This window comes from Macrotis lagotis, chromosome 1 (assembly GCF_037893015.1).
Source record: "Macrotis lagotis isolate mMagLag1 chromosome 1, bilby.v1.9.chrom.fasta, whole genome shotgun sequence".
Lineage (NCBI taxonomy): Eukaryota > Metazoa > Chordata > Mammalia > Peramelemorphia > Peramelidae > Macrotis > Macrotis lagotis.
The window spans coordinates 220,620,038-220,632,731 of NC_133658.1; the positions used below are offsets into that span (position 1 = coordinate 220,620,038).

The following is a 12,694-nucleotide window of genomic DNA, read 5'->3' on the forward strand; positions in this document are numbered from 1 at the left end:
TAAAAGCATCTTAATATGCCTCATCTCTAAAATTACTTCCTTTTCCACCTCTTCAATTTATCTTTTACTCTTTCTTTTCATATGTCACTGTTCTACTAACAATTCATTGCTAAGAGACAATGAATAAGAAATCTTTTTTTCTGAAACTATAAAGATATGTCTTCACTTTTTTCCACTTTCTTCCCCTTTCTTTCACTTCTTTCTTTTTTTCTATAGGTCTTTCACATTACTTCTTTCTCTTTGCTATCTTTATTATGGCTATCTTCCTCTTATACCCCTAATTAATGTGGTCTCTACTCCTATCTCAGCATCAAATGCTATTCAAGGAGATCTGTGTGTACTTCCAAAAGGTCATACTGCGGCATGCTAAAATTGAGACACTGACCAGTGTCTAACAATGTAAAAGATTGGGAAACAATGTTCTAACCAATATCTTAATTACAATTATATACAGTACATATAAAAAGCATAATTTGAACCCCAGATCTTACTGATCCCTATCCACTACATCATATCAAGCCAATTAACAAAAAAACCAAAGACAACAATAGCATTGATATAGTGCCTTAAAATTTGCAAAGAATTTTACAAATATTACCAAATTTGATCTTCACAACAAACCTGGGTTATGGAATACCATTATTAACTTCATTTTTACAAATAAGGAAACTGAGGCAGAGGTTGACTTGCCTAAGGTTACAAATATCCAGCGTTAAATCTGAAGTTGTGTCTTCCTGACTCCAGATCCACTCCTGTATCTACTATACCACCTAACTGTTCTATAAGCTCTCAAACATACTGGAATTCTAAAATTCTCATCCATCCATCACAAGCTATCCACCCACCCCACTTCAGCCATGCACAGCTCATCTTAGAATCCTTAGATTATTTCAAGTTTGGTTCTGGTACCTTTGCTCATCAGGGCACTTGTTAGAGCTTACGCCATCCTTAAATTAACTTAAGGATTAGAACAACATATAATTGCACATATATTGTGTCCTCCCCCAAATACAAAAGCTTTTTGAAGACAGCCTGTGCTTAGTTTTTGCCTCTGTATCACCAGCATTTAGCATACTGTTTTTCTATTTCTAAGTTTACCAGAAAAACATAAAGAATAAATGTCTTATCCTTCTGGCAATCCTTTAACATATATTTAAAAATTATTTAAAATTATAAATTAAATAAAAGGGAATTGTGGAGAATTTTGGAAAACATAAAAATATAAAGATTAAAAAAATTAGTAAGGATGATATCCCACTCAAAGTAAAATAAGCAAAAAACTCAAAAACAATTTGCCTTCAATAACAAAGGAATTATTTTTCATTTACCAAACTTCTCCCAATTAAAAAGAAAAAACCTGATTGTATTACTTACGTAATAGATGGATCCACTTGTTTGTAAGCATGAGCAGCACAAGACCCACAGTAAGTATATCCTGCATGGCTACAAAACAAAATAATTTCAATAACTTAATCATCCATGTCAAAAACCAGGATCTAATAAAACTATATTAGAGGAAAAGGAACAACTAAGTGAATGATAAATATAATTAAGACTTGAAATAAATATGAAGAAAATAATGGAAAAACAATTTGCATGATAGATGGCCTATAATAGATGGTGGACACAAACACACACACACACACACACACAAATTTGATCCTTATACATAAAAATCTGATCCAACAACCCTGCACTCCAGAAAGGTTGGATGAGTTCACAGTTCCACCAACAATGTATTAGTGTCCCAGATTTCCCTCATCCCTTCCAACACTGATCATTGTCCTTTCTGGTTATGACATTGGCCAGTCTGAGATGTGTGAGGTGGTACCCTCAGAGATGTTTTAATTTGCATTTCTCTAATAATTAGTGATTTAGAGAAATTTTGATTGATTATTGATTATATGATTATTATGATTATGATTATTGATTGCTTTGATTTCCTCATCTGTAAATTGACTTTGCAAGAGCAATTTGGAATTATGCCCAAAGGGCAATAAAAATGTACATACCCTTTTGATCCAGCAATACCACTACTGGGTCTATACCTTGAGGAGATTATGAAAAAGGGTAAAAACGGCACCCATACAAAAATGTTCATAGCACCTCTATTTGTGATGGCAAAGAAATGGAAACTGAAAGGATGTCCATCAATTGGGGAATGGCTTAATAAACTGTGGTATATGTATGTGATGGAACACTATTGTTCTATTAGAACCCAGGAGGGATGGGAATTCAGGGAAGCCTAGAAGGATTTACATGAACTGAAGCTGAGTGAGATAAGCAGAAAACAGAAGAACATTGTACACCCTAACAGCCACATGGGAGTGATGAACAACCTTAATGAATGTACTCATACCAACAGGGCAACAATTCGGCACAATTTGGGGGTGTCTGTGATGGAGAATGCCATCTGTATCCTGAGAAAGAATTGTGGAATTGTTGTCTTAGTATGTAATTCTGCTATATCTCATACTATATGTTTCTTCCTTAAGGATATGATTTCTCTCTCATCAAATTCAACTTAGATCAATCCATACTATGAGAACAATGTAAAGACTAGCAAACTGCCTTCTGTGGGGGGTGGGAGGAGGGAAGCAAGATTGGGGGGGAAATTGTAAAACTCAAAATAAATAAAACCTTTCTTAAAAATAAAAATAAAATCAGATTTAAATAACCGAAGGGAAAAAACCCAACCCTGCAAAAAAGTTATTATTACATTACAGTTAAGGAAACTGAGCGACATAGAGGTTAAGTGACATTCTCAGGGCCAAAAGTAAGTGATGAAGTTCAGATCAGAACTTAAGTTTTCCTGATCCCAGGCAACAATCTCTATCCACTGTGCCAACAGTTACTTTAACATGGAGAAGGCTAGGATGGAGTGCAGGACCCAAGATATAGTATGGCTAGAAAACAGGTTATGAGTCAAAGGGCATTCATTATTAACTTTTTGTGTATAATTACAGATTATCATAGAGAATGTTATAACCATTCACAAGTCCACCAACAGTACATCAGTGTGTTTATTTTTTCATTTATTTTTCACAGCCTCTCCAACTTTTATCATTTTGGTTTTTTGTCACCTTCACAAATCTGCTGGGTGCGAAAATAGTTTCAGAGTTGCTTTAATTTGTATTTCTATAAGTAGTGATTTGGAACACTTTTTCATATGGCTATAAATGTCTTGGTTTCTTCCCTTGGAAACTATCCTTATCTCTAAATCATTTATCAATGGAGAAATGGTTCTTATATATTTGAATCAGTTCCTTATATGTGCTGGAAACAAGACCATTTTCAGAGAAATTTGCTGCTATGATATTTATTTCCAGTTCCCCCCCCCCCCAGATTTGTCTGTGGAAAAACCTTTTAATTTTATATAATCAAGGGAACAGTTAGGTAGCATAGTGGATAAGAGTACTATACCTGGAGTCGAGAGGACCCAAATTCAAATCTGACCTCACATACTTAATTACCTAGCTCTGTGACCTTAGCAAGTCAATTAACCTCATTGCCTTGCAAAAAACAAAAACAACAAAAAAAACTTAATATAATCAAAACTATCCATTTTATCTTCTGCAAATATTTTTTACCTATAATTTGGTCAAAAACTCTTCTCTTAACCACAAATCTTTGCTCATTGATCCACTGCTAGACCTATATTCCAATGGAAAAAGTCCTGTATGCACAAACATTTATAACAACTTTTTTTGTGGTGGCAAAAAAAACAACCCAGGGGCAGCTAGGTGGTGCAGTGGATACAGCACCAGCCTTGGAGTCAGGAGGACCTGAGTTCAAATGTGAACTCAGCTGTGTGAGCTTCGGCAAGTCACTTAATTCCATTGCCTTAAATAAAAAATTTTAAAAAGAAAAAACTAAAGAATGGCTGAATAAGTTGTGGAGTATTAACATGATTGAATTCTCCTATACTGTAAAAAATGAAGAAACAGAAGATTTCAGATGTGAAAAGTGTTGAAGTATGCAAAACCAAAATAACATTTTATGCTAGATTATCACTTTTATAAAAATGAACCATTCTGAAGACTTACAAACTGATGAAGAATAAAATGAGCAGGAGAATAATTCAATAACAAAACTGTAAAAACAAAATTGTAAGAACTATATTCAATGGAATTAATGATTATGGAGGATTAATGATAAAATCACCATTTATCCAAGGCAAATAAATAAGTGATTAAAACTGCATGAAGAATGAGATATAAATTTTTATATAGCCATTGAGGGAATATTTTAACTCATTATGCATATGTTATAAGAGATTTCTTTTCCCTTTTTTTCCCAGTGGGGTGGGATATGTGGAAAAGTAGATGCACTGATTTTTTTTTTGAAGATTTTATTTGAGTTTTACAATTCCCCCCCCAATCTTACATCCCTCCCCCCTACTCCTCCATAGAAAGCAATTTGTCCACCTTTACTTTGTTTCCATGTTGTACATTGATCCAAATTGAGTGTGATGAGAGAGAAATCATATGCTTAAGGAAGAAACAAAAACTACAAGAGATAACAAAATCAGACAATAAGATTTCTGGTTTTTTATCTAAATTAAAGGGAATAGTCCTTGAACTTCTTTTTTCTGGATACAGATGGTATTCTCCATTGCAGACAGCCTAAAATTGTCCTTGATTGTTGCACTGAGGGAATGAGAGAATCCATCAAGGTTGATCATCCATCCCCATGTTACTGTTAGGGTGTACAGTGTTTTTCTGGTTCTGCTCATCTCACTCAGCATCAGTTCATGCAAATCCTTCCAGGCTTCCCTGAATTCCCATCCCTCCTGGTTTCTAATAGAACAATAGTGTTCCATGACATACATATACCACAGTTTGCTAAACCATTTCCCCAAATGAAGGACATTTACTTGATTTCCAATTTTTTGCCAACACAAACAAGGCTGCTATGAATATTTTCGAACAAGTGATGTTTTTACCCTTTTCATCATCTCTTCAGGTTATAGACCAAGTAGTGATATTGCTGGATCAAAGGGTATGCTCATTTTTGCTACCCTTTGGGCATAGTTCCAAATTTCTCTCCAGAAAGGCTAGATGAATTCACAGCTCCACCAACAGAGTAATAGTGTCCCAGATTTCCCACAACCCTTCCAACAATAATCATTATTATCCTTTCTGGTCACACTGGCCAGTCTGAGAGGTGTGAGTGGTACCTCAGAGAAGTTTTTATTTGCATTTCTCTAATAATTAATGATTTAGAGCAATTTTTTATATGGCCATGGACTGCTTTGATCTCCACATTTGTAAATTGCCTTTGCATATCTTTGACCATTTGTCAATGGGGGAATGGCTTTTTTTTTAAAAAAGAAAACATATGACTCAGTTCTCTGTATATTTTAGAAATGAGTCCTTTGTCAGAATCATTAGTTGTAAAGATTGGTTTCCAATTTACATTTCTTTTGATCTTGGTTACAGTGGTTTTATTTGTGCAAAAGCTTTTTAATTTAATGTAATCAAAATCATCTAGTTTGTTTTTGGTGATGTTCTCCATCTCTTCCTTAGTCATAAACTGCTCCCCTTTCCATAGATCTGACAGGTAAACTAGTCCTTGATCTTCTGATTTGCTTATAGTATATTTTTTTATGTCTAAATCCTGTATCCATTTGGATCTTATCTTGGTAAAGGGTGTGAGGTATTGGTCTAATCTAAGTTTCTTCCATACTAACTTCCAATTTTCCCAACAGTTTTTATCAAAGAGAGTTTTTTTGTCCCAATAGCTGGACTCTTTGGGTTTATCAAACAGCAGATTATTATAGTCACTTCCTGCTATTGCACCTAGTCTATTCCACTGGTCCACCACTCTATTTCTTAGCCAATACCAAATCATTTTGATGACTGATGCTTTATAATTTTAGATCAGGTAAGGCTAAGCCACCTTCTTTTGCACTTTTTTTTCATTAAATCCTTGGAAATTCTTGACTTTTTATTTCTCTATATGAATTTACTCACAACTTTTTCTAACTCATTAAAGTAATTTTTTGGAATTTTGATTGATGGGGCACTAAATAGGTAGTTTAGTTTTGGTAGAATTGTCATTTATATCATATTAGCTCAAACTATCCACGAGCAGTTGATACTTGCCCAGTTATTTAAATCTGACTTAATTTGTGTGAGAAGTGTTTTATAAATGTTTTCAAAAAGTTTGAGTCTGTCTTGGCAAATAGATTTCCAAGTATTTTATATTGTCTGAGTTTACTATGAATGGGATTTCTCTTTCTAGCTCTTCCTACTGTATCTTGCTAGTCATATATAGAAGTGTTGAGGATTTATGAGGGTTTATTTTATATCCTGAAACTTTGCTAAAATTGCTAATTGTTTACAGTAGTTTTTTGGATAATTTCTTGGGATTCTCTAGGTATACCATCATGACATTTGCAAAGAGTGAGAGATTTGTCTCTTCCTTCCCAATTCTAATTCCTTCAATTTCTTTTTCTTCTCTAATTGCTGAAGCTAACATTTCTAATACGATAGTGAATAGTAGTGGTGATAATGGGCAACCTTGTTTCACCCCTGATCTTATTGGGAATGCCTCTAGCCTCTCTCCATTGAATATAATGCTTGTTGATGGTTTCAGATAGATACTGTTAATTATTCTAAGGAACAGTACACTTATTCCTACACTCTCTAGTGTTTTTAATATGAATGGGTGCTGTATTTTGTCAAAAGCTTTCTCAGCATCTATTGATATGATCATATAATTTCCTAACAGTTTTCCTAATACTGAACCAACCCTGCATTCCTGGGATAAACTACTTGATCATAATGTATTATCCCAGAGATAACTTGTTATAATCATTTTACTAAGATTTCATTAAAGATTTTTGCATCTATATTCATCAAGAAGATAGGTCTATAATTTTCTTTCTCTGTTTTAACTCTTCCTGGTTTAGGTATCAGCACAATATTGGTTTCATAGAAAGAGTTAGGCAGACTTCCATCTTCACCTATTTTTCCAAAGAGTTCATATAGAATTGGAACCAACTGCTCCTTAAATGTTTGGTAGAATTCACTTGTGAATCCATCAGGCCCTGGAGATATTTTCTTAGGGGGTTCAATGATGGCTTGTTTAATTTCTTTTTCTGAGGTAGTGCTGTTTAGGTATTAAATCTCCTCTTCATTTAACCTGGGCAAGTTATAGTTTTGTAAATATTCATCCATTTCACTTAGATTATCAAATTTATTGGCATAGAGTTGGGCAAAATAATTTCAAATTATTACTTTAATTTCCTCCTCATTTGTGGTGAGTTCACCTTTTTCATTTATGATAGTAGCAATTTGATTTTCTTCTTTCTTTTTTATAATCAAATTGACCAGAGGTTTAGCAATTTTATTGTTTTTTTTCATAAAATCAAGTTTAATTTAATAGTTTTTTTGCTTTTGCTTATTAATTTCTCCTTTAATTTTTAGAATTTCTAATTTGGTATTTAATTGAGGATTTTTAGTTTGTTCTTTCTCTAATTTTTAGTTGCATATTTAGTTCATTGATTTCCTCTTTCTCTAATTTATTCATGTAAGCATTTAAAGATATATCCTCTGACAGCTACTATGAGTGAGTCGAATAGGTTTTGATATGTTGTTTCATTATTGTCATTATCTAGGATAAAATAATTAATTCTTTCTATAATTTGTTTTCTGGTCCACTCATTCTTTAAAATGAGGTTATTCAGTTTCCAATTGGTTCTGGGTCTATATCTCCTTGGCCCAATATTGCATATGACTTTTATTGCATTGTGATCTGAGAAAGATGTATTCACTATTTCTGCCTTCCTACAGTTGATCATTGGGTTTTTATTTCCTAGTACATTATCAATTTTTATATAAGTGCTAGGTACTACAGAGATAAAAGGTATATTCCTTTCTATCCCCATTCAATTTCCTTCATAAGCGTACCATATCTAGTTTTTTCTAACAATCTATTTACCTCCTTAACTTCTTTCTTCTTTATTTTATAATTTGATTTGTCTAGATCTGAGAGCAGGAGGTTGAGGTCTCCCATCAGTAGAGTTTTGCTGTCTGTGTCTTCCTGTAGTTCTTTCAGCTTCTCCTCTAAGAATTAGGATGCTATCCCATTGGGTAAATATATATATTCAGTACTGAAATAACTTTGTCTATGGTACCTTTAAGAGGATAAAGTTTTCTTCCTTATCTCTTTTAATGCTATCTATTTTTGTTGCTGCTTTGTCTGAGATAAGGATTTCTACCCCTGCTTTTTTTTACTTCAGCTGAAGCAAAATATATTTTGCTCCAACCTTTTACCTTTACTCTATATGTATCTCTCTGCTTCAAATGAGTTTCTTGTAAGCAGCATATTGTAGGATTCTGGTTTTTAATCCACTCTGCTATTCACTTACATTTTAAAGGAGAGTTCATCCCATTCACATTCAAGGTTATGATTACTAATTCTTTATTGCCCTCCATGCTATCTTATCCGTATTCTCCAGTATTTTGTTTCTGAATACCACCCCTTTAGTGTATTTGCCCTCCTATATCCACACACTCCCCTTTCTTTACCCTTCCCCTTTTTCCCTTCCCTTCCTTTTGTTAGTTCCCCTTTCCCCCCTTTCTCTGTCCCCCTCCCTTTTTCCCCTTTTAGTACTTGAAAGCTTAGATTTTTTTAAGTTAACTGAGTATGTGTGTAAATTGACTTTAAGCCAAGTCTGATGAGAAGATTCAGGTGTTTCTAATCTCCTCCCTTCTTCCCCTCTATTACCATAGGTATTTTGTACCTCTTAAAAAAAATAGGTGATGGAAATTAGTTACAAAATGCTGCATACAGATACAAAATTTCAGGTGAGTTTTCTGTATTGTTAGTTTACTTGCTTTATTTTGTTACAGGAGACTCCTCATAGAGTGAAAGTATAACTGTTTCTAATGTAAATACAAAAAAAATCAATAAAACATTTTTTAAAAAGAAAACTAATCTTAAGAAAAATTAACAGTTAAAATGAAAAGAATTTTAAAGAATTTTTTAAAAAATTTTAAAGAATTTTTTAAAAAAGACAACTTGGTGACAAGTTGCAGAGGGGTTTTTTTTAGGTTTTTTTTTTTGCAAGGCAAATGGGGTTAAGTGGCTTGCCCAAGTCCACACAGCTAGGTAATTATTAAGTATCTGAGACTGGATTTGAACCCAGGTACTCCTGACTCCAGGGCCGGTGCTTTATCCACTGCACCACCTAGCCACCCCTGTAGAGGGTTTTAAAAGGAAACAGAAGTGTTTGTGTTTTAGATATCTTACTGTCTGATCTTGTCATCTCTTAGACTTCTCTTCTTTAAGGATATGATTTCTCTCTCATCACATCCAATTTGGATCAAGGTACAACATGGAAACAAAGTAAAGACTGACAGAGTGCTTTCGGGGGGGGGGGGGATTGTAAAACTCAAATAATATCTTTAATAAAATTTAATTTTAAAGAAACCCTTTGAATAGTGACTGCTGTACCCAATCAATGGGAACCAGGAGAGGGACTTGATTTTTGGGACAAGGAATAAAAAGTTGAGCCTGTGTAAAAAAAAAAAGTGTTTATGTTTTGTCCATCAGGAAAATAGTCACTGGACTTGGGGAGTGACATGCTTAGATCAGCATTTAATGAAAATCATTTTAGAAGCCATGCAAAATTTGTGAGTAGGGAGACATTTGAGGTCACTGCAATAATTCCAGCAAGAATCCTTCTGCAAGTCTGGTAAACTCTATAGTATACCTCATCATTCTTGTGAAATCTATGGCATCCTCAATATGTTTAAAGATTTGCACAAAATAAAATATATGATAATGCAAAGGAAACCCTATATTGAAATAAAGATGCAATTTTTTTTTCCAACCAAGAGCATAGACTCCTAGAAATTAACTCTAAATCATTTTTGGGTGCATGTGTACCAAGTTAAGAATCCTTTGGTATAAATTAAGGTGGTGGCTATGTGAGCAGGGAAAAAAACTATTGATTATGAATTGTTGCAAAGTTTAAAAATGGAAAAGATTTTCGGGGGCAGCTAGGTGGCACAGTGGATAGAGCATTGGTCCTAGAGTCAGGAGGACCTGAGTTCAAATCCGGCCTCAGGTACTTAACAATTCCCTAGCTGTTTAAGCTTTGGCAAGTCAGTTAAACCCATTGCCTTGCAAAAAAAAAAAAATGTAAAGATTTGGCAATCTGACTAGATATACGTTGTGTAAGGGAGAGTGAGAAATTAAGAATAACAGTGAAGTTATTAAACTGAAAAAATGGAAATATAGCATCTTTATTTTTTGTTAGGTTTTTTTGCAAGGCAATGGGGATAAGTGGCTTGCCCAAGGCCACACAGCTAGGTAATTATTAAGTGTTTGAGGCCAGATTTGAACTCAGGTATTCCTGACTCCAGGGCCAGTGCTCTATCCACTGTGGCACCTAACTGCCCCAAAATATAGTATCTTTAGACAAAAATGGTGATGTTTAGTAGAAGGAGAAATAATAAGGGAAAGATAATGAATTCAGTTTTGTACATGATGAAATTACTGGACAAATGGTGACACAGAACTAGAACTTAAGAAAGAATCTACAATCAAATATAAAGATCTACAAATCATCTTCAAAAAAGATGAAAATTAAATCTATGACAGCGGATAAGGTCCCTCCCAAGGGACCCAAGAACAGAGAAAAAAGGTGGTTCAGGACAGGGGATTTGAGTATGCTCATAGTTAAATAGCATAATAATGGTAGTGATCCAGCCAAAAAAAAAAAAAAACACATATAACCTTTTAACCAATACTCCCAACAAAGAGATCAAAGACTGAGCAAAAGGATTCATATATGCTAAAATACTTTATGGCAGCAAAGAGTTGGAAACTAAGTGGATGCCCATCAAATGGAGAACAGCTAAACAAATTGTGGTAGAGTTATAAGAGAATATTACTAGGCCATAAAAATAATAAACACAAAGAATGAATAGAACAGATGCAGAAAAAAAAATAATCAGGGCCATTAAAGTAATTAATACAAAGACCAAAATAATGTAAAGAATTCAGCAACTCCAGATCAGTGCAGTAACCAATCATGACTGTGATTATCTCCTTAATAATTATAAAATTTACAATCAAATCATTCACTTTTGGGGGCCTCCTTTCCTTTAATTTATGTTTTATTATTTGTTATATTTTTGTATGTTATTGATGTCTTCTCTCACTAAATTAATATGAGTTTCAACTATCAATCAAAATTACTTTGCCACTAGTTATCTATGGAGTTAAAAGTCTTTGTTTCAGTTCCATTCTCCTATGAGAGCCCCAATGGGGATATTATAATACTTTCATTCTTCTGTTTTCTCCCTTCCAAAATCTGACCTCTATCTTACTCATATGACCTTGGAAAAATCAGTTATCCTTAAATAACTTCTAAATCTATCATGCTATGACTTCAGTGAACTAATAATGAAACTTGCCTCCCAGTGAAGATGAAGAACTAAGAGAATAAGACATTCAGTTTCAGACATGAGATGTTTTGAATACCTATATTTACTGGTTGGAGAATGAAAAGGGGGAACTGAAGGAGTGAAGATAAGAGAAAAAGGAGAAGAAAGTAATGAAAGGAGACAGAAGTAAGGAAATATCCAAATAATTAAAATAAAAATAAAAGAAGAAAAAAATCTAGAAGTCACGAAAACAAATTGAACAATTCTGCTACCCTTTGTTTAATTTAGTATTTTATTTTTTTTAACAATTTTCTTTTATAAACTATACATAGCACAAGTTCCCAGTTTCACATTCAATCTTTTTTTATATTTTTTTCTTAAATGCTCATGTTTGAAGAGAAAAAGAAAATGCATTCAATCCTCAACATTTGCAAGTTTAATTTATATGACTTCAAGCATTCACATGATTTTTAGTAACCTCATTTTCATTTCCATACCGGCAACTGGGAACCTTTAAGGCTATGAGAAACAGAGAGAAAAAATAGAGAAACATGATGCTCTCAAGTTTATAGAGCAGCTAGCTAGTATTCTACCAGATAGTTCACTGGTCATGTTTTACCCTACTATTGAAAAGTAAAAGGAGCTCCCTATGCATTCATTGCATATTTTCATTATTTGCTTTTAAAATTCAAGTTTCGTATTGCAATTATGCCCCCAAAGTATAGGGAAGGTCGTTTGGGCTCTAAGCTCAAGTGAACAAAGTTAATGATGAGGTTCAGTGAAAAATATAAAAGTGTCAGATAAATTTCTTGCTGGAATATCTACACCTATTGTGGGCTGCAAGTTTCAAGACAATGAATCAACAATTGCTAATAGCCACAAAAAAAAGAGCAAAGTACTTATAGTACTCTAGATATTATGTGTTTAAAAAAAGCGAACAGTACAACATGTTTAATATGGATTCAAGTTTAATCTATATTAGATTGCTTTTTGTCAGGGGGAAGGGGGAAGGGAAGGGAGAAAAATGTGAAACTTAAAACTTTGGAAAAAAATTATTGTAGAAAACTACCGGAGTGGCTAGGTGGCACAGTGGATAAAGTACTGGCCCTGGAGTCAGGAGTACCTGGGTTCAAATTCGGTCTCAGACACTTAATAATTACCTAGCTGTGTGGCCTTGGGCAAACCACTTAACCCCATTTGCCTTGTAAAAACCTTAAAAAAAACTATCATTGCAGATAGTTGAAAAAATAAATAATTTTTTTTAAAAAAAGAGATCATTTATAACTTTG

General features: G+C 33.7%; 1 protein-coding gene across 3 annotated transcripts in view; it reads right to left on the reverse strand.

Moving 5' to 3' along the window:
* The window catches only part of MEMO1 (mediator of cell motility 1), a 153,386-nt gene that overhangs the window by 64,309 nt on the left and 76,383 nt on the right, over nt 1-12,694 (reverse strand). For all 3 annotated transcript variants that reach the window (XM_074209667.1, XM_074209668.1, XM_074209669.1), the window contains one exon: nt 1,375-1,443. In XM_074209667.1, coding sequence (XP_074065768.1) covers nt 1,375-1,443 — 69 coding nt within the window. The remainder of the gene's footprint in view (nt 1-1,374; nt 1,444-12,694) is intronic.